This window comes from Anomaloglossus baeobatrachus, chromosome 5 (assembly GCF_048569485.1).
Source record: "Anomaloglossus baeobatrachus isolate aAnoBae1 chromosome 5, aAnoBae1.hap1, whole genome shotgun sequence".
Classification (NCBI taxonomy): domain Eukaryota; kingdom Metazoa; phylum Chordata; class Amphibia; order Anura; family Aromobatidae; genus Anomaloglossus; species Anomaloglossus baeobatrachus.
The window spans coordinates 124,267,978-124,291,618 of NC_134357.1; the positions used below are offsets into that span (position 1 = coordinate 124,267,978).

At 44.4% G+C, this 23,641-nt stretch overlaps 1 protein-coding gene across 1 annotated transcript in view; it reads right to left on the reverse strand.

Annotated features, from left to right (window-relative positions):
* Positions 1-23,641, reverse strand: part of SYNPO2L (synaptopodin 2 like) — a 139,713-nt gene that overhangs the window by 50,085 nt on the left and 65,987 nt on the right. The window contains exon 3 of the mRNA XM_075348838.1: positions 12,257-12,948. Coding sequence (XP_075204953.1) covers positions 12,257-12,948 — 692 coding nt within the window. The remainder of the gene's footprint in view (positions 1-12,256; positions 12,949-23,641) is intronic.

The window sequence follows — 23,641 nt, forward strand, 5'->3', positions numbered from 1 at the left end:
TGCATCTAATGACAGGTTTGAATCCTTCTTGAGCACCTATAATTCCAAGTGTGCCATAAACCCTATTCTACTTCCTATTTTTCCTCTAGTTAAATTAGCCCTGCAGCCACCAAGAACCGCCACTATTTTACTAAACAAAACTGACAAAATTGCAACTTCCCATGGTAATCTCATTTCATCTCATTTAGAACCACAATAGATCCGGATGTTGAGGTCATACGATTGTTTCAATCCACAGCATTTTGTGTGATTGTTAAAGCCTGCTTTACACACTTCAATAGATCTTTCAATCCGTCGTCGGGGTCAAGTTGTAAGTGACGCACATCCGGCATCGTTCGTGATGTATTTGCGTGTGAAACCTACATGCGATCGATATTGAACGAAAATACGGTGATCGCATACACGTCGTTTATTCCTCATACATTGGACGTTTGGTAGTACGAAACTAGTGAATTGTAACGTGTGACATCCCTCATACGATTTCGGTGTCTGATGCTATGTGCGCAGGTGTGCGCTCTGCACCGCAGCTTAAAAAAGGTCTGCTTCAGAGCGCAGCTGAAAAGCTGCATTCTGAAGCGCCTCACAATGTCTGTCATTCACTAATCTCTGTCAGTCCGTCACTATCTCTGTCCCTCTCTCTCTCTCCATGTCAGTCTATCCCCCTCTCTCATATACTCACCGATCCCCGATCCCCGGCGCTGCACGGCGTTCACACTGCTCTGGCGGCTTTTACTGTTTTGAAAAAGCCGGCCGCCCATTAAACAATCTCGTATTCCCTGCTTACCCCGCCCACCGGCGCCTATGATTGGTTACAGTGAGACACACCCCCCACGCTGAGTGACAGGTGTCACACTGCACCCAATCACAGCAGCCGGTGGGCGTGTCTATACTGTGTAGTGAAATAAATAATTAAATAATTAAAAAAAACGGCGTGCGGTCCCCCCCAATTTTAAAACCAGCCAGATAAAGCCATACGGCTGAAGGCTGGTATTCTCAGGATGGGGAGCTCCACGTTATGGGGAGCCCCCCACCCTAACAATATCAGCCAACAGACGCCCAGAATTGCCGCATACATTATATGCGACAGTTCTGGGACTGTACCCGGCTCTTCCCGATTTGCCCTGGTGCGTTGGCAAATCGGGGTAATAAGGAGTTATTGGCAGCCCATAGCTGCCAATAAGTCCTAGATTAATCATGTCAGGCGTCTATGAGACACCCTCCATGATTAATCTGTAAATTACAGTAAATAAACACACACCCGAAAAATCCTTTATTAGAAATAAAAAACACACACACATTCCCTCATTACCAATTTATTACCCACAACAAAGCCCTCCTTGTCCGGCGTAATCCAGGATGATCCAGCGTCGCATCCAGCGCTGCTGCATGGAGGTGACCGGAGCTGCAGCAGACACAGCCGCTCCGGTCACCTCCACGCAGCTAATGAAGACAGCCGGCGATCAGCTGAGCTGTCACTGAGTTTACCCGCGGCCACCGCTGCATCCACCGTTGCAGCGGTGGCCGCGGGTAACCTCAGTGACAGCTCAGCTGATCGCCGGCTGTCTTCATTAGCTGCGTGGAGGTGACCGGAGCGGCTGTGTCTGCTGCAGCTCCGGTCACCTCCATGCAGCAGCGCTGGATGCGACGCTGGATCATCCTGGATTACGCCGGACAAGGAGGGCTTTGTTGTGGGTAATAAATTGGTAATGAGGGAATGTGTGTGTGTTTTTTATTTCTAATAAAGGATTTTTCGGGTGTGTGTTTATTTACTGTAATTTACAGATTAATCATCGAGGGTGTCTCATAGACGCCTGACATGATTAATCTAGGACTTATTGGCAGCTATGGGCTGCCATTAACTCCTTATTACCCCGATTTGCCAACGCACCAGGGCAAATCGGGAAGAGCCGGGTACAGTCCCAGAACTGTCGCATATAATGTATGCGGCAATTCTGGGCGGCTGTTGGCTGATATTGTTAGGCTGGGGGGCTCCCCATAACGTGGAGCTCCCCATCCTGAGAATACCAGCCTTCAGCCGTATGGCTTTATCTGGCTGGTTTTAAAATTGGGGGGGACCGCACGCCGTTTTTTTTAATTATTTAATTATTTATTTCACTACACAGTATAGACACGCCCACCGGCTGCTGTGATTGGGTGCAGTGTGACACCTGTCACTCAGCGTCGGGGCGTGTCTCACTGTAACCAATCATAGGCGCCAGTGGGCGGGGCAAGCAGGGAATACGAGATTGTTTAATGGGCGGCCGGCTTTTTCAAAACAGTAAAAGCCGCCGGAGCAGTGTGAATGCCGTGCAGCGCCGGGGATCGGGGATCGGTGAGTATATGAGAGAGGGCTGCTAACTTCAGTTACTCAGGAGATTAGCGGTCACCGGTGAGTCTTCACGGGTGACTGCTAATCAGGGCGCGACACAGACAGAGCCGCAGCATGACAATGAAGTCGGGTGAAGTTCACCCGAGTTCATTCTGACAGTGCGGCTCTGTCTGTGTCTGCTGTTATCTGCCATTCACCGCTGCTACATGGCTGTCTGTGTCTGCTGTCAGCGGCCATGTAGCAGAGCTGAATGGCAGATGACATAGTAAAAACGCATCCCTACACATTACACACGCTTGTCAAGACAATAAATAAAAAAAAAAAAGGGTGCCCAATGCATACGTCACAGAACACATGATCTAAAGGATCGCACACAAAATTGATCAATTTAACATAGACTACTAACGCACGTGTGACAGCAAATGAACGACCTACGTGCAATCTCATTAGATCGCATATGCGACCTGGGCGTGTCACATCGCATACGAGATCGCATACCTAATTGTAAGGTGTAAAGCTGGCTTAAGAGCTCTATATTTTGCAATCGTTTCCCTGGAATCGCTACCTTGTTGTTGTTTTTTAATTGCAGAAAAACACAATGGCCAGATGTTAGGTGAAAGTCCATAAGGTAATATTAATGCTCTACAAATAGAGAATTTTTTTAACACTTTTTTAAACCCTGGTTTTTTTTTGGGGGGGGGGGTTAATGACTTTTCCAATTTGAGCCTCTGTTGGAAGAGGTGCATGAAATAATGTCTGAAAAAAAACACTATTCAGTAAATGCAAAAAAGTAACAAATTCAAAAGAAGCCTAAAATACCTTGAAAAATTATTCATATCTTGTGTACGTTTCCACAGTTTTCACAACACATACAAAAGTAAATGCATTTTATTGGTATTTTCTGTGATATACCAACACAAAGTAGTAAGCAAGTAGTAAGCATTTGTGAAATGTAAAGGAAATGATACATGGTTTTCTAAATATGTTAAAAATAAAAATTGTGACCTGCATTTGTCCTCCATAGTTCTGATTTCCCTAAATAAAATCCTGAGTGACCAATTGCCTCAAGAATTCATCTAATTAGTTACTTGATTCCATCTGTGTATAATATATTCTCCATATAACTACAGCTGTATTGTGAAAGATTCAGAGGTTTGTTTGAGAACATTAGGGATAAAGCAGCATCATGAAAAAAAGCAGTATACCAGACAGGTCAGGGATGAAGTTGTTGTGGAGAAGAGTAAAGCTGGGTTAGCCCAAGCTCTTAACATCTTACGGAGACTGTTCAATCCATCAGAAAAAAAAAATGGAGTATGGCACAAAACCTGCACACCTACCAAGACATGGCCGTCCACCTAAACTAACATCACAAGCAAGGAGAGTACTAAAAACTAGGAAACTAACACTGAACATCTTCCTGAAAACACTAGCCCCACTAGCAAAGATGGTAGTAGCAGCATCCCGGTGTGGGGATGCTTTTCTTCAGTAGGGACAGGAAAGCTGATCAGAATCAATGTAAAGATGGATGCCGCTAAATACAAGGAAATCCTGAAGGAAAACGTGTTAGATACTGCAAAAGATTTGGGACTGGGGCGAAGGTTCATCTTACAGCAGGACAATGACCCTAAACATACTGCCAGAGCTACAATGGAATAGTTTAGATGCAAGCATATTTATGTGTGTGAAAGGCCCAGTCAAAGTCTAGACCTAAATGCCATTGAAAACCTGAGGGAAGACTTGAAAATTGCTGTTCACAGATGCTCTCCATCCAATCTCACTGATCTATAGCTATTTTGAAAAGAAGAATGGGCACAGATTTCAGTCTCTATATGTGCAAAGCTGGTAGAGACATACCCCAAAAGAGTCGCAGCAGTAACTGCAGCGAAAGGTGGTCCTACACAGTATTTACTTGGGTGGCTTAATACAAATGCACATCATAATTTTCAGATGTATATTTTTACAATATTTATAACATCATGTATCAATCACTTTACAAAAAAAACTGAGCTCACCATTGCAGTTGTCCATTTTCAGTTCAGAGCATGGACAATAGTCTCCGCAATGGCCTGCCTTATAGATGAATGAAGTAAGAAAGTTCTGCTCAATAAACAATTCTTCTTTATTACTTAAAATTCTTGCACATGGGAGATCACATATTTACATATTAAACGCCAAGTCATCATGACTTAAGAGGGCTTTACACGCAACATCGCTAACGAGATGTCGTTGGGGTCACGGAATTCGTGACGCACATCCAGCCTCGTTAGCGTCGTTGTTGCGTGTGAAACGCAGGAACGACCGTTAACGATCAAAATTACTTACCTAATCGTTGATCGTTGTCCGGTCATTCCTTTCCCGATTATCGTTGCTGTTGCAGGACGCAGGTTCTTCGTCGTTCCTGCGGCAGCACACATCGCTATGTGTGACACCGCAGGAATGAGGAACAGCACTGTACCTGCGGCAGCCCACAATGAGGAAGGAAGGAGGTGGGCGGGATGTTCGGCCCGCCCCTCCGCTTCTATTGGTCGGCCGCTAAGTGACGCCGCTGTGACGCCGAACGAACCGCCCACTTAGAAGGGAGGCGGTTCGCCGGCCACACCGACGTCGCTAGGCAGGTAAGTATGTGTGATGAATCCTAGCGATGTTGTGCGCCACGGACAGTGATTTGCCCATGACGCACAACCAATGGGGGTGGGTGCATTCACCAGCGACATCGCTAGCGATGTCGCTGTGTGTAAAGCCCACTTAAGGGTGATCACACACCAGAAAAGCATAGATGCATATGCTATTATAGAGTTTTCCATGTAAATATTTGATCTCCTGTGTACAAGTTTTAATTAATAATTAAAATACTTGATACTTTGTGTTGGTATATTATATAAAATACCAATAAAAAACATTTTAGTTTGTGAGTATAATGTGAAAAAATGTGGAAAGGTTTGTGAGGTATGAATACTTTGTCAAGATAATGTAAAGCTGGCCATACATGTGAGATAACTGTCGGATAAATGTTCATTCAGCAGACAACTATCATTCCCAATTCAGCCATACACATGAGAACCTAACCCTGCCAAGCGTTCATTTTTTTCCAATAAGTTGAAAAAACACAAGTTTGTCAGCAGTTTATCTCCTTTGAAAACAAAAGGATTAATCATTGATATTCCAATGGCCCAATTCTTCCATCCCCGACAAAACTTGTTGGAGTAGGGTCAGAAGGTCCCCATTTACATCAGTTAGTCAGTGGTCCAACCAAAGACTGTTGGGTTCCTATAGCTTGCTGGTAACACCAAATAATTATTTAATTAAGATTTCTCTTTTATTCATTCACTTCCCATTTTGTTAACTGATAAAAAATAAACTATTAACACCTAGTTTTTTTAAACATTCCTACTGTGCAGCATTAATTCTACACCTGCCTAAGGCTTTTGCTCAGTGTTGTATATGTAGGATTACTTTAAGGACTAAAGACATCTTTGGGCAGTTGGGTAACAATTGCCGTTGCAGGGGTCGTGAATGCGACCAGGCTCAGGAGTGGGAGAACTCGCCTACACCAGCGCCTGATTCAACTGGATGTGAACCGAGGGTGCACATCCAGATGAAATGCATTGTGGCACAGAGACTGTCGGGTCCCTGAGCTGCAATACAAGCTACTGACCAAACAGTGGACACCAGCTGACGTAGGTGCATGACAGTGACGTCATGAGTTGCAGAAGTACTTATGCTGATGTCAGCTGCTGGCCACTGCGGACATGGGAGCCGAGGAAGGTGAGTAGAATGGAGTTTTTTTTCTTCCAGGATGGGGACACATACTGTATACCAGGATGGGGCCAAGGATAAGAACACGTATACCAGGATGGAGGCATATATACCAGGAAGGAGACTAGGATAAGAACATGTATACCAGGATGGGGGCATATATACCAGTATACAAGAATGGGGGCCTGGGGTAGAGACATGTATACCAGAATGGGGACATATATACCAGGAAGGGTCCCAGGATAAGGACATATATACCAGGATGTATACATATATACCACAATGGGGACAGATATACCAGGATGGAACCTAGGATGGGGCACATATTTACCAGGATGGGAAAATATATATCAGGATAGTGTAGATATTTACCAGGATAGGGGACATTTACCAGGATGGGGGACATATATGCCAGGATGCGGGACATACTGTATTTACAAGGAAGGAGCACAGGATGGGTACATTAGAACAAGATGGAGGACATTACTACATAATGGGAGGGAGGGAAACTCATATGTCTTTACAGGATTTAGAATGCCACAAAGGCCCATACCTCTGACCAACATGTGGGGAGAAGCCCACATTCAAATTATGCACTGGGGCTAATTGAACTCTAGTGAAGTTATACCACTGCCTTTGGGCTATTTTTGCATACATTTTGGCTAAAAATCCTTTATGTAATTGGGTTTTATTAACAATTTGTAATCATTTGTCTTCTGTTGCCAGCATTTATCTTTATCTTTGCAAGCTGCTGAGTCCTGTTCATTTCTGCTGCTCCTCTGTAACCTCTCTCTTTTCTACAGTAGAATGGGAGCAGATAATTATTTGAGGCTCCACATTTAGATAGCACATGGAAGTTATTTTTTGCATATTCTTATTATAGCCAACAATGTTGTGAGGTGTGGTTTAAAATATTTTAAGTATAGACCACATATGATTGACATTTTGTTCTCCAAAACATCTATTGGCCAGCTAACACCAGGTCAGACCAAGAACACAATATAGAAAGTGTTTTCTGCAGGTCAAAAATGTTATACGAGATCCGAGACATGGGTTATTTATTTTTTTATTGCTCATTATTTCTATTTGCGCAGTGCGTCTGCTAACTGGTGTACCTGTTTTATGAGGTTAAGTCACTTTTCGTGTCCCAATGTTTGTATGTGTTTCTCCTGAAGACTCTCCTTGCAAAATAAATAGCAATTAATTTCTAATGGCAATGTCTAATGCCATGGCTACTCCAATAAAAAGAGAGGGCTTCTAGATAGAGTGTTTATATTAATTATGAATAGTGATGGGAGAACCCAAACTTTAAAGTTCGGGGTCCGTACCAGTGTTAGGTCAATTAGGATTGCCAAAATTATTTATATTTGCCAAATGCCAGAATAATGAGAGAAAGAAAATGTTTAAGGCATATTTATTACTTTCATCAAATCAAAACTTTACATACATTTCATGAGTAGTTGGTACCATTGCCCTTAAACTGTATGACTTGGGTGAAACGTTTTGGATGTATTTCCACAAGCTTCTCACAATAGGTGGTAGAAATTTGTGCCCATTCCTCCTGACAGAACTGGTGTAACTGAGCCATGTTTGTAGGTCGCCTTGCTCACACCTGCCTTTTCAGCTTTGCCCATAAATTTTCAATAGGATTGAGATCAGGGCTTTGTGGTGACCATGCCAAAACATTGACTTTATTATCGTTAAGTCACTTTGTAACCAGTTTGGCAGATGCTTCGAGTCATTTTGAAAGACCCATTTACACCTAAACTTTAAGTTCTGCTTCAACATTGCCACGTAATCTTCTTTCCTCATGATGCCATTATTTTGTGAAGTGCTGCAAAACAACTCCACGACATGATGCTGTCACCTATGTGTTTCATAGTTGAGATGGTGTTCTTCAGCTTCAAAGCTTGTCCCTTTTTCCTCCAAAAGTAACAATGGTCATTATGGCCAAACAGTTCAATTTTAGTTTCGTCAGACCACAGGACATATCTCGAAAAATTAAGGTCTTTGTTCCTGTGTGCATTTGCAAACATTATTCTGGCTTTTTTTTATGTTTCTTTTGGAGTAATGGCTTCTTCCTGAGTAGCAGAGTAGCCTTACAGCCCATGAAGATACAGTACTCGTTTCCCTGTGGATAATGACACAATCTTACCAGCTTCCGCCAGCATTTTCACAAGATGTTTTGCTTTTGTTCTTGGGTTGATATGCACATGTCTGACCAAAGCACGTTCATCTCTGGCACACAGAACCCGTCTACTTCCTGAGCGGTATGATGGCTGAACATTCCCATCTTGTTTGTACTTGCATATAATTGTTTTTACAGATGAACCAGGCAACTTCAGGTATCTGGAAATTGCACCCAAAGATGTGCCTTACTTTTGCAAGTCCACAATTCTCTTCCTGGGATCGTGGCTAATTTCTTTTGACTTTCCCGTGATGTTATACAAACAAGCAGTGTGTTTCAGGTGTGCATTAAAATACATCCAAAGGTGTGTTTCTAATTAACTCAGATGTTGCCATTAAACCTATCAGAAGCTTCCAAAGACATGACATCATCAAATGAGCTGTCCGATATTGTTTAAAGGTACTTTACTCTTAGTGTATGTAAACTTTTGACTTTGCAGATAGGAATAAAAATGCCTTAAAACATTTGCTCTCTCTCATTATTTTAGCATTTGGCAAATCTAAATAAATGTGGTAATCCTAATTGACCTAAAACGGGAAAGGTTTATTCTGATTTCATGTCAGATAGTGAGAAAAACATGCAGATGTGTCTTTTTGGATAGTGTATGTAAACTCCTGGTTTCACCTGTATTCATTGCTTCTCCTGCCCAGCATTAGTACCGGCGTTTGTGATTGGTTGCTGTCAGACCATCCCCCACCCTGTTTGACAGCAATGTAATTGGTTGGAATCACACACACTGTCTACATCCCTATAGTGGTGTAAAAATAAATAAATACATTTAAAACATAGCGTAGGTTCCCCCTATATTGTGATACCGAGTGCAGATAAAACAGATGGCTACAGCCTGCAGCCCCCAGCTGTGTGTTTATCTTCGCTGAGTATCAAAATAGGAGGGACCCTATGCGGCTTTTTTTTACATTATTTAACTAAATAATTTAAAAATCAAGCATGCGGTTCTCCCTTCAATTTTGATACCCAGCCATGATAAAGCCAACAGTTGGGGGATGGTATTCTCAAGCTGGGGAGGCACATGGTTATAGGGCCCCTCAGGCTAAAATATCAGCCCAAAGCCGCTTAGAATTGTCGCATCTATTAGATGTGACAATTTTGGTACTTTACCCAGCTCATCCTGATTGCCCTGGGATGGTAACAATTGGGGTAATATAAGGGGTTAATGATAGCTCATAGCTGCCACTAAGCCCTAGATTAGTAATGGGTAGGGGGTCTATGAGACCCTCCAATTGCTAACCCTGCAAATGAAAAGAAAAAACATAAACACCGAAAAAATCCTTTATTTGATGTAAAATACAAAGAAAACCACCCTCTTTCTTCAATTTATTATACCCCAAACACCCAGGTGCAACCTAACCCACACGAGGTCTCAAAACAATGCCTTCTCTGCTACATACTGAAGTCACAATGCAGGGGCACATTAAGAACATGAACGGCCACTGCGGCATCAGTCGGACACTGACTGAGCCAGAGCTTTGAGCGGTGACATCAATGAGTTTACCTGTGGTCACAGCTGGAGGTACCCATAGTCCCCCATCTATGACCACAGGTAAACTCATCTCAGGTGAACTCATTGAGTGCAATGAGACCTGCATCTTCCGGCAGTAAATCATATTTTTTTTGTTAAGAGATGCAGATCTGGTGCTGGAATTTATACACCAAATTCCTGTGCCAATTCTGTATCATCTGGGAAAAAAATGTATTAAAACACTATGTGGTTTTCATGCAATGTTGATACGGCTTTTTGCCAGGAGATGCACTACTATGAGAACCTCCAGCTGTCATCACAGGTAAACTCAATGACATCACCGCTCAAAGAAGCGGCTCAGTCGGTGTCTGCATGAAAGCCGCAGCAGGCGGTCATGTTTTCTAAGCTGCCACCACCCTACAACTTCAATATATAGCAGAGCCAGGATGATCGTGGGACCTCATGTGGATTACGTTGGACGTGGCTGTTTGGGGATTAATACATTGGAGAAATAGGGTTGGGGTTTTGTAACTTATTTCAAATAATGGATTTTTTGGTGTTTGTATTTCTTCTTTTTGCACTTCCAGGATTAGTAATGGGGGAGTCTCATAGACCTCTATGCTTTACTAATCTAGGGCTTAGAGGCAGCTGTAAGATATTTCATAGTGTTCATTACTGGTATACAGTACATGACCATACTGCCAATGGTAAGTTACTTTCCTTGTCCTAAAGAGTACTCAAATTAGGTGCAGAACAAATGGTGGCACGTATACTTATTGTAATATACAAAAAAATGAAAACTTATATTAAAAGGACTTTGTCAGTAAGATCAATCCTCATGTTTCATATATAGATACATTGATAAATTTATATCTTCTATCTGTTGCTGCATGACAGAGCACTTGAGAGCCTCCTGACCCTGTTTTCTCTCAGCTCCAGCCTGTCTGTGGGACATCAAGCACCAGGCAAGGTAATCAGAAAGTGAGCTATCAATCAAGCTAAAGAGGCTGATGCTGGGTGGAGAAACATTGAGCACCTACTAAATAATTTGCATATGAATTAAAATGCTATTTATTCTGGAATTAATTAATGGATATAAAGATATCGATGGTTTTAGCTTTTAAAGAGATAGATGCCCATATATGATGTACTTGGGATTGAATTTACTGATAGATTCCCTTTAAAAAATGTTGATAAATGATTTCAGCAATTCTCAAGTCTCATCAGGATGGCAAGCTTAAAGTGTCGACTGTAAGTGGATACTAAAGAAGGGAAGGCAAACTAAATATACAACTTCCTATCTATCCGGCAGCCAATGATACCTTGATGACTCCATGTTGTGCTTTAAATCCACTTACATTTTAGTTAGGATTTTAAGTTAATTACACTAACCTATGTGAACAGTAAAGGGTCCTTCCTTATCCTTATGGTCAGGCTTGGACTGGCCCACAGGAGAACAGGAGAATCCTCCGGTGGGCCCTCTGCAGTAGTATGTCACTTACACTCAAACATGATCAGTAGTTGGCACAATGTACAGAAAAGGGAATAATCTCTTAATTCATTTACAAACTACCCAGTATGTTATTATACAGAAGCATAGGTACATTTGTGAAGGTAATATTTGCATGTAGTTGATCAGTCAGCCCCAAGAGTCAATGTTACTGGTGGGCCCCTGCCGTCTCAGTCTGACCCTGCTTATGGTAATATATTATGGAGTTGTAGGCAGTCTATGAACACTCTATTTTCATTACTAATATGTAATAAAATACCGTATTCTTTGTGAAATTATAGACACAAGGAGATATGGTATTGATTCATTGATTTCTGTGAGCGCTGCTGCATAATGAATGTTTACAACACAGATCCATAATACGATCATGCATGTGGGAGGCCTATACTGATATAAATCAGCCAACACTATAGGCTTCCAACTGACATGTCAACTTAACAGCAACTTATTAGCATGCCAGCGAGCATCTAGTCACTGTGAAGGTAATAGGCAAGTGATGAAAAGGCCAAAATGTCCAAAAGTCAAATTATTTCATCCACATACAACTTATAAGACCTAAAGTTTATCTATTCTTCTATATAATATAATATATTACACTTCTGACAGGACTACTAATAAAGACTATAAGTGTAACTGGTTGTGGATGATCTCGTAATTAAGGATATGTTTCAAGAATTATGTCCCAGTAGCAGACACTCAAGAAAGTATGAAATACTTACAGCAATATTAAATGACACAAGGGATTATCTGACTTATGTTTAGACTTTTGCTGAAATCTAATATGGTCCTACAAATAAAGTAAAAATAGAAGATCTTCAAGTGCTAGACAATGTCATCTATTACCAAGGAGCAGTATATAAACCCCTATTCTGGGGATTTCACTTGCAGTACAGAATATCAGAACCCACCTTCATGTCCATGTAGATATTAGAAACCCTGTGCCATTACATCGAGTAGATTTATTTTAGGAGACAGATCTGAATTAGTACTTACTTGCTTCTTTGGCTTTATCTGAGTAGGTTGTAGTCAGATCTTCATCTACAGGGTGTGCCACTGGTCCTATCATGGGGATAAGATGTCTCTCAGCTCGGATGCTTTTTGTGGCATGGGGCAGGAGCATGGATTCAGGTGAAGTTGAAGTGATATTAGATATCTGCTCCGGTTCCTCAGCTGGCAGGAAGCCTTCCACATCTGAGAAGGGGGTTTCAGCTCTACTGCAATCAGGCTGGTATACTATTTCTCTTTTGGCGACTCCACTTGTTGACTGTGAAACACCTTCTGCAACACCACCTGGACCACTTTCATAACCACTCATCTCAGATAAAGATTGTTGCTCGTTTTCAGTCTTGCTGCTGCTCCCAGGTGGAGATCTTGGACTCTTCTTACGTGCCCTACGGTGTTTCTCTGGGAGACCTTGCAGTGGGCTAAGATGTTGTTGGGCACTCTGGAGATGCCCAGAAGATGCTTGGATGTCAGCGTCACTATCTGTCTCTCCGTAATATGCCTCACTATCTGGGGGAGAGGTAATGCTCTCCAAGTGTAGCAGTCGAGGTTGACCAGATGTCTTTGAGATAGATGGGGATGCAGACCAGTAGCTGGGTGGGTCTGGGCTTCTAATAGAGTTTGGGCTGCTAGGTGAAGGAAACACTCTCTGGGTCCGAGGTGTCTGAGTTCCAGCTGCCGTCCTGTACAGAATGAAAATCAGAGTCAGATTACATCCAGTCAGCTTAGTTGGGAGGAGTGCACAGAAGAGGAGATTGCTCCAGCAATAGTAGTATGAACTAACTCCTGAACACAAGAGATACACACTGTACTAGCTGGGTACTCTTGATCTCAATACCTCTCTTTCCCCAGGGAAGCAGACATTAACAAACGTGCGTTCCAATGGAAATGACCTTTAACTTTAGAATAGGTTCTCCTTACACACTTCTATAGTGGTTACCATTTTTCAATCTTATTTGTTAGCCAAAAAAAGGACTGGGTCGGAATCAAATCTTTCCATTATACTTGCACTTTTTATTAGTTTGACCCCTACATTTGAATATCAATGGTAAGGGACACAATTAGGGACCAAAATACTTATGGTAATTGTTATTGTCAATAATTGTTTTAAGTGGCCTAGAGGAGTGGACTCTGTATCACTGAATTTTCAGTTAAGTTAATCTGAATCCATAATATTATTCTCATTGTCATTGAGCTGTTATTCTAAATTCCCTGACTGATTACTTCCTATATAAAAAAGTTGAATATGACAGTTAATTGTTTCATTCTATTCATTGTGACTTTTGTATACATTTTTTTGCACCAGCTATAATAATAGATTCCCATCATCCACAAACGTAATTGTTTCAATGAATTGGCACTTGGTGTAGTGTTGACTGTTGACATCAACATTGAGACATTTCTAGTTTTTACTTATGTCTTCATCTGCTAGGTCTTTCACTGAGTCACAAAGCCTCGTCACACTTTCTGACAGGCGACTCTGGTGGTTAAAAATAGGTTGTACTTCACACTTGTGGTTTAGTGACCTCATGTAATGGCTAAAAAAGTCTACTAATGCTACAATGATGTTCTTAAAACTGGAGGACGACCACCCTCTGCTGGGGCAATTAAATTACCACATCTAGGGCATAATGAAGTGAAAATTACAATAATTAATTTTGTAAATTCCTTATAAGGATCTGCTGGTTCTCCTGACAGTTTTAGGATATGTTCATATGAGTGTAATTTCCATTCATAACAGAAACCACAAGACTCTCCTGGATCATATGACAGGTGCCTCCAGCGTCCAACAGAACCTGTGCAGGCAGCAATATTCTTTCTAATACATCTGATGTAATCTGGAACAGAACATCTAGTGCAGATATGAACAAAGTATACATACTTGTATTTAAAAGAGTTTTCCATTACTAATTAGAACAGTCTGTACTCATCTGCGGTTTCGGCGCCATTCCACTGACGGTGGCACTGGGTCACCAGGGGCTCGTAGTGATGGTATTATGTTACGTGAGCACTGCAGCCACCTATCATGGTTAGGAATGCTAGTATATTGCAGATTATTTTGCCCTTTCTGATTATGTATAAAGAAATGATGAGCCAGCACTACCATGTTAGGATGCACGGTACTCATAACCAGCAGTTGGATGCTCGGATGGGTGCAACTTGAGTAGTCGAGTATAATGGAAGTCAATGGGGAGCTTAAGCATTGCTCGGGTTCCCCATTGACTTCCATTATACTCGGGTACTCGGGTCGCACCTATACGAGCATTCAACTGCTGGTTATGAGTACCGAGTAGAGATGAGCGGTTCCGTGGACGTTCGGTTCACCAGCAGCCAAGGAGCTGAGCATTCACTGGCTCGAGCTTGAACCGAACCCCGGAGCAAGTAACTGATTGGCAGTTTAAGTCTCCGCCCACAAACAGCCAGCCATAAGCAGATCACTTCTGGGGGAGGGTGGGTGGGCTTTTTTAAACAATTTTTTAGGTTGCACACTACATGTAATCGTGCTGATGTTACCCCCAGTGTGAGCCGTTCAAACACTGTAACCAGCTTGTGTGATGCCCCAGGGGTGATGATCCTGTTCAGGGACGCCACAGGACTTGTTCGATATCGCAAGCAGGTAATGTCAGTTTTTATTTTATGTACCGTGACACCACTCACGGCTTGCGGTCAGGGATGTGGATGACCGCCGCTGCAGGTGTTCCGAGCGTCTGGGGCTGATGGGGTCTGCAGCCAGGTGATGTAGCCTCCCGTGAGTGAGACAGGCCCCAGGGGCTCGGGTGAGCAGGGTAGCGGGTCCCGAAATAACACAGGCTGAGTCCAAAAGTCTTTCAACTGGTTTTTACTCACTCAGATGTTGTTGTGAGCTGACCCGAGCGTTGCTGTGATTCATCAGGTAAGACCAGTTCCTTTGGGCCAGTCTGAGAGTAACCTGTTAGCTCACCTTCCTAGCACTCTGTGTTGGGATAACCCCCTGATGTGAAGTACCATGGGGGTCTATCCAGGGAGTCTCTACTGCCTTTTCTCCCCTTTGTTCGGCCCGTTTGCCGGCAGCGTGGACCAAGTGAGATGGCTCCAGGCTCTGTCCCCTTATGGGTCCCTGCGTTGCTGCTGGGGCTCGGACTCTGTGAAGTTGGTAAGGTACCTGTAGTTCCCCTCACCGGCAGGTTTAGCAGTTCCTTAAACTGGAGTCTGCTCTAGCGACCTGTACCCCGTACGTGCCTAGTCACCAGGGACACTACTCTGTTCTGACCAGGTGACCGTTCTCCCCTGCCAATGGCTACTACCCTGTACAGGGTCTGACTAGTGGGAGCGCGTGTAGCCGCCTTGCGACCGCCGCTCACCACTACCAGACTGGCTCTCCTATCTTCCTGACAACCTCTGCACTTTCTAGCTCCCAGCCCCTCCGCTTCACCCCTTGACAAGATTTGAAGGCCAGACCCCTCTGGAGACTGACAAAGGGTCCCATCTAATGGTGTGGGAAAACTGGTTGCTATGTGTCTGTGCGTACACACCTCGTTCTGGCTCTTAGGATTACCTGGAAGTACTGTCCCAGCATCGGTGCAGTACTCAGTGGTGCCTGACCGGGTCAGGGGCGCAACACTTGCACAGGGCTGAGCACCAAGTGTACCTGAGCACAGTGTTGCTTGCGCGAGTAAAGTTTGTACATAAACCTCAAGTTCGCTCACCTCTAGTACCAAGCACCTAAGCCTGGTAGTGCTCGCTCATCACTTGTATAAAGTAAAAGCACACTCTATACTATAGAGTCTATAGCAATAAAAGGAAAGGGAAATCAAAAGATCAAAACAAGGAAGACGCAAAAATATGTTGATAATGGATGGAAGAAGGTGTGGATTATTTTGAACGGTCAAGTACTCATGAGTTCTTAGTATGTAGAACACCAACCTAACGGCAAATTTAGTTGTTCTCAGAGAAAAACAACAATTCTGGGTTTGTGCATTCTGTCCTATGACCAGTAGAATAAAACTTTTATGTATTTTCTATAATTTTTTTAAAGACACTTTATCATTTTTTCAATATTTATCCATCATCTTACATCATGCTATAAATATACAAAAAAATAATTAGGATAGCATAAATTCCTGCCTGTGGACATCAGCAGAGACGTTTCCGCAGCTATCAGTTGCCAGTGGCAAATCACTGGTACCAGTCAGCTGTTAAAAAGACATTACTATTCAGCCAATAAGTACCGTACATATGAGCTGTCAAGAGAAGCAGTTAATGCCATGTGAAATCAATAGTTCACTGCTCGGATGATGCTATTTCACCCCAACAGGTGAAGAGAGAGACCTTCATGCTGAGATTAAGGTGGGTGAGGGGACCGCTATTTTCAGACATGTAAAGCCGTTGACTTTACCGCTATAATAAACTATTATGTCTCCTGCTTGTTCTCTAAGCAGCTGTACGCCACAGAAAAGAACCATTACAGGTCACATTTCAGCCATTTCTTGACATGTAACAATTTACGGCAATATAACAAGTCAATTTTACACTTGCTATTCAGAAATCAGTACCATGAACAGATTCTCTCATTAATCTAATATATAAAGCTGAATGTATGTATGTATGTATGTATGTATGTGTGGCGCCCTGGACAAGCCAGGGGCCACAGAGAACAACACCCACACACCCCACACTCCCACCAGGCACACCGAAGTCAAAACACAAAACCCTTGTTGCCTTCCTCCAGGGGCTGATGTTCACACCAGGGGGTGGACAGGCGGTTGGTCCCGCCCACCGAGGAGTTCACAGTCCTGGAGGCGGGAAAACCAGGCAGATGAGTTGAGGAGTGGAGGGAGACGAGTGTTGGAGGTGAAAGTGAGCAGAAGGAAGTAGTAGTTGAGCAGCCTGAAGTTGGTCCGGGTGCGTGGCCCGGACAGATCAGCAAGGTTGGCAGACGGTGGTGACCGTCTGCAGGAGTGGCCTATCGGAGTCTGCCGTAAGGACCGTGGACGGGCGGTGGCCCGGCGGTACCGGACCGGTACACAAAGAGAAGTCAGCACCATCTGGCAGGGGCTTACGGACCCCGGCAAGGCTAGGAGTCGCCGTGAATTTGCCAAATTCATTAGTGAAGGGAACCTCCTGGGTTTCCCAACAGCCAAGTCCCGACAGAAGGCAACAGTCCAACCAAGTGAGGGAGACACCGCCACCGCCAAGGCAACCGTTTCCCAGGGCCAGCGCCTGCAGGCAAAACGGGCTCCTCCGGCCTATATCCAAGCCGGGGAGCGGGTTACCGGTGGGAACCCATTGGAACCATCTACCGTATCTAGGTGCAGGGAATGGCAGTCACCATCAACCTGCCGGGAGAACAACACCACAGCCATCTGTGGGACCCATCCATCTAGCCGTGTGTTTTACCGAGAACTGTGTCCTCATCATTGGCTGAGTGAGTACCACCATGCCGTGCGGCACAGCGCTGCCCCCGCGACCCTGCACCTCACCAGGCCCTGTAACCCGCCTGCCATCCATCCCTACCCCCATCACCGGGCCCCGGGACAACCAACCCCCTACTCACGGAGGGGAGAAATAACAACAAAGCTGCTCCCTGTCACCGCTCCCGGGATCCCCGTCCAGAGCAGCGGTGGTGTCACCAAAATCACCACAACCGTGGGTGGCGTCTCGGACAATAATCAAAAACTCCCACAATCAAAAATCCCCTTTTCACTCACGGGCGAGGAGCGCCGCTCGAGTCCCCGGGATCCGGCCCACCGCTCGAGCCACCACCAAGCAGCAGCAGCCGCAGCAGCGGCAGCCGGACCCGAGCAGTGGGAGAGCGCAGCGTCCCCTCCTCCGCCCGCGACATATGTATGTGTGTGTGTGTGTGTGTGTGTGTGTGTCAATCCGCTAAAGGAATTTGCATCGTCGCATTTACAATCACGAAATTTTGCACAGACACTCCATGTTACTCAGGGAACATCATAGACTATGTTTTGATGGGAAAATTTAACCCTGCGCTTTACAGTTACTCTCCAACAAACCTGCCTCCAATAAAGTCAATGGAGCTACAAGCTATAGGTTATTAATAGCATCTGTGAGTGCTTTTATGTAGGAACGAAAGACATTCATAGCATAACAAGCTTATGTGTGAGGTAATAAGATGTCGGTAGAGAAACAGAGAGAGACAGACAGACAGACATAGGCACAGACAGGGAAAGAGACAGAGACAGACAGAGACAGACAGAGAGAGAAAGACAGTCAAAGAGACAGAGGCAGACAGAGACAGGCAGGGAAAGAGATGGATAGAGAGAGACAGAAAGAGACAGACAGACACAGAGTAAGAGGCAGACAGGGAAAGAGACAAAGAGACAGACAGAGAGAGACAGTCAAAGAGACAGAGGCAGGGAAAGAAACAGACAGACAGAGACAGACAGACAAACAGACATAGAGAGAGACAGACATTCAAGGAGACAGAGGTCGATAGAGACATACAGACAGGGAAAGAGACAGAGACAGGGAAAGAGACAGACAGAGAAAGAGACAAAAACAGGGAAAGAGACAGAGACAAGGAAAAAGACAGGGAAAGAGACAGACGGGGAAAGAGACAGACGGGGAAAGAGACTGACAGACAGACACAGACAGATACAGAGAGAGAGAGACAGGGATAGAGAGAGACAGAGATAGAGAGAGACAGACAGAGACTGATACAGAGACAGAGAGATAGACACAAACAGACATAGATAGAGACAGAGACACACATGGCTAGAGACAGACACACAGACAGACAGAGAGAAAGAGACAGACTCGGAAAGAGACAGAAAGAGTCAGACACGGAAAAAGAGACAGAGAGACAGACTCACAGAGACAGACAGACACAGACAGACAGACACAGACAGACAAACACACAGAGACAGACAAACAGACAGACAGACAGAGACAGATACACAGACAGACAGAGACAGACACACAGACAGAGACAGACACACAAACAGAGACAGACACACAGACAGACAGAAACAGACAGACAGAGAGACAGACAGAGACAGACACAAACAGACAGACTAGGAGAGAGACAAAGAGACAGTTACTATCCTGGGCAACGCCCGGGTACTACAGCTAGTACAACATATAAATGGATGATAAGAACCAAATACAAGTGCATCTCAATAAATGAGAATATCCTCAAAAATGTTATTTATTTCAGTAATTCAATATAAAAAGAGAAATCCATATGTGCCGCCCCCGTGTCAGCAGCCGGGCTGCTCGGATCCGGATCCTCAGTGGCTCAAGGGGCGACGGAGCCCGGGGGTCATGCGGCCACTCAAATAAAGCGGGGTTATTTACAGGGGATTGTATAACTAAAGTTTGTGACGCCACCCGTGGTGTGTGGTAAGGTGGAGTACCACCGCTTCAGCTGGGAATACCCGGGGGCGATGGAGTGGGCAGCTAGGTGTTTTAACCCCTCCACGGGTAGGGGGGAAGCCCCGGGACTCGATGATGGTATTGGGAAGCGCCATTGGGGGTGAAAGGGTCACTCATGTACTTACTCAGTCCATAAAGATGACACCGACAATTTGGTAAACCAAAGTTCTGGACACTGCTGCCGCTGAGGGGACCTAGTTTGGGTCCCGTCCCTGATGGTTTTGCCTGATGATCTGTGACCTTCCTCCTGGCACTAAGTTCACTTGTCTGTTGGTCCCGGTAGTATAGAACTGGTCGTGTCTCGCTCCCCAGTGTGGCTAACTGAGGGCGCATGCTCTCAGTGTTCACGCTTGGAATTTTCTGGACCGTTTTGGTGGAAAGTCCTATCCCCCTCGTTGCACTAGTACCCCAATTTTGGAGCGGGTGGAGAGCGGATCTTGAAGGCTCCGTTCTTGTCAGGTAAATTGTCAGGTTGCCTGAAGCTACTCCCTGACCTAGAGTCCACGTACCCCGTCGTGCCCTGGTTCCAGCCCAGTGATGGTACAAGACCACCAGCTGTCCTCCTCGACAGTTGCGTACCCCTTGTCATGATCCCCTGCGACCGGGGTCCAGCTCCTACTAGGCCCAGACCACCGTCTGCCACCTAGTTACTTCCAAGGAGCCCGAGTCCTGACGTCCTCTCTCCTTCACTTCCTACACTTTACTGACCTACTCCTGACACTCCTGACCTCCCCTTAACCAACCCCCCATGTGGGCGACCCTATTCCACTCAGGACGTCCAATAGTGTGTCTGGTAGGTGTGGTGCAGAGTGTTCCTAGGATTTTGATTAGCTGATGATGGCAACACCATAGTTGGGGACCCGTAACCAAGGAGAAGGTGGATATTGCACAGAATGGCAGATTGCACAATACCCTGTGACGACCTGATAGGCCAGGGCATCACACATATATTATATAGAGTCATTACACACAGAGTGATCTATTTCATATGTTTATTTCTGTTATTGTTGATGATTATGGCTTACAGCCAATGAAAACCCAAAAGTCCTTATCTCAGAAAATTAGATTATATAAGACCAACTTAAAAAATCATTTTAAACTCAGAAATGTTGGCGCCTACTGAAAAGTCTGTACAGTAAATACCTCAATACTTGGTCGTGGCTCCTTTTGCATGAATTACTGCATCAATATGGCGTGGCATGGAAGCGATCAGCACTGCTGAGGTGTTATGGAAGCTCAGATTGCTTTGATAGCAGCCTTCAGCTCATCTGCATTGTTGGGTCTGGTGTCTCTCATCATCCTTTTGACAATATACCATAGATGGGGTCTCTATGGGGTTTCGGTCAGGCGAGTTTGCTGGCCAATCAAGCACATTGATACTGTGGTTATTAAACCAGGTATTGGTACTTTTGGCAGAGTAGACAGGTGCCAAGTTCTGCTGAAAAAAGTTCTCCAAAAAGCTTGTCAGCAGAGGGAAGCTTGAAGTGCTTTAAAATTCCTGGTAGAGGGCTCCGCTGACTTTGGTCTTGATAAAACACAGTGGACCTACAGCAGCAGATGACATGGCTCCCCAAACCATCACTGATTGTGTAGACTTCACACTAGACCTCAAGCAGCTTGGATTGTGGCCTCACCACTCTTCCTCCAGACTCTGGGACCTTGATTTACAAATGAAATGCAAAATTTACTTTCATCTGAAAACAACACCTTGGACCACTGGCATCAGTCCAGTTCTTTTTCTTCTTGGCCCAGGTAAGACGCTGCAGGTGCTGTCTATTGGTCATGAGTACTAATAATAAAGAGAGATAAGCTGCGCTCTACTGCTGAAGGACCTGATGCTCAGGAGAAAAAGTACATTGTAACCCTTATTCCCTTTACTCCCCTTCCCTCCCCTTTTTTCAGTCCTGTCATTCCTCTACCGTGACTTTATCCGGAAACACGGACCTCACTAGTAGCCTCGTGCTTCTCCTATAACTAACATGTAAGTCATAATTTTCTCTTACCCACCATCACTCCTTATCCTTGGACCCTATTAAATTTTTCCTTTTTCCTTACAGTGTCTTATGTTTTCATCTCAACACTGTGTGTGCAGGACTCTTCCTCTACATAATACGGGTATGTCTCACCTGTTCCCTCATTGTCACCAATTCTCTCTTTTCCCTTCCTTTTTCATCTTCACCTATAACCTCTCTTCTCCTTACCTTCTCTCCATTTCCCCTTCCTCTTTTCCATCTCCTTTCCTTGCCTCCTGGACCCCCACATCCTCACTCTTTCACCTCCTCCCTCTTGTTCCCATTTTTTTATCATACTAGTCCCACCCCGGATGTGCATTTATTTATACACCTTCTCACCCACGCATTGTATAATTGACTCCCTCCCTCCTTCATTTATCCTACAGGCGTTATGTTGATATGCTGTGTATTCATATTATGATGCTATTGTAATTCTTTTTCTTTGTGGTTTTTTTTCTGTTCAAAACTGTTCTAGTATTTCATGTCCCTGGTGAAGGCTCTTGTACGAACTGAAACGTCAGACTTAAAACCGTCTTTTATTGCCACACACTGACTGTTATGGAAAATTCTCCTGAATAAAACACCAGCATATTAAAAAGCAACCTTTGACTGGATAACTCTTTTTCTCATTCTGTGTGCCGGGGTTTTTCTGAATATATTGGTCATGAGTGGCTTGACACAAGGAATGCGACAGTTGTAGCCCATGTCCTAGATACATCTGTGTATGGTGGCTCTTGAAGCACTGACTCCAGCAGCAGTCCACTCCTTGTGAATCTCTCCCAAATTTTTGAATGGACTTTTCTTAACAATCCTATCAAGACTGCAGTTATACCGATTGCTTGTACACCTTTTTCTACCACACTTTTTCCTTTCACCCAAATGTCTATAAATATGCTTGGGTATAGCACTCTGAGAACAGCCAGCCTATTCAGCAATGACCTTTTGTGGCTTACCCTCCTTGTGGCGTGTGTCAATGACAACCTTCTTGATATCTGTCAAGTCAGCAGTCTTCCCCATGATTGTGTAGCCTACTGAATCAGGCTAAGGGACCATTTTAGAGGCTTAGGAAGCCTTTGCAGGTGTTTTGTTGTAATTATTCTCATTTTCTGAGTTAATGACTTTTAGATTTTGGGTTTTCATTGGCTGTAAGCCATAATCATCAACATTAACAGAAATAAACACTTGAAATAGATCACTCTGTGTGTAATGACTCTATATAATATGTGTTTCCCTTTTTGTATTGAATTACTGAAATAATTTAACTTTTTGAAGATATTCTAATTTATTGAGATGCACTTTTATATTAGATTCTAGTAGTGATCCACCCAAATCTTGGAAAATAATCCTGTCCATAATGTTTACAACAAGAACTTAGGTTTTCTCCCAACAGAATATTGTTGGCCAATTGTTAGAATAAAGCGGGCTTTACACGCTGCGATCTCGCTAGCGAGATCACAAGCGATTGTACCCGCCCCCGTCGGTTGTGCAACACGGGCAAATCGCTGCCCGTGCCGCACAACCTCGCTTAACCCCGTCACACGGACTTACCTGCCCTGCGATGTCGCTCTGGCCGGCGAACTGCCTCCTTTCTAAGGGGGCGGTTCGTGCGGCGTCACAGCGATGTCACACAGTGGCCGGCCAATAGAAGCGGAGGGGTGGAGATGAGCGGGACGTAAACATCCCGCCAACCTCCTTCCTTCCGCATTGCCGGTGGCCGCAGGTAAGCTGCAGTTCATCGTTCCCGGGGTGTCACACGGAGCGGCGTGTGCTGCCTCGGGAACGATGAACAACCGGAGCACAGAAGGACGTTCGATTTTTTTGAAAATGAGCGACGTGTCAACGAGCAACGATAAGGTGAGTATTTTTGCTCATTCACAATCGCTCATTTGTGTTACACGCTACGATATGTCAAACGAGGCCGGATGTGTGTCACTAACGACATGACCCCTACGACATATCGTTAGATATATCGTAGCGTGTAAAGCGG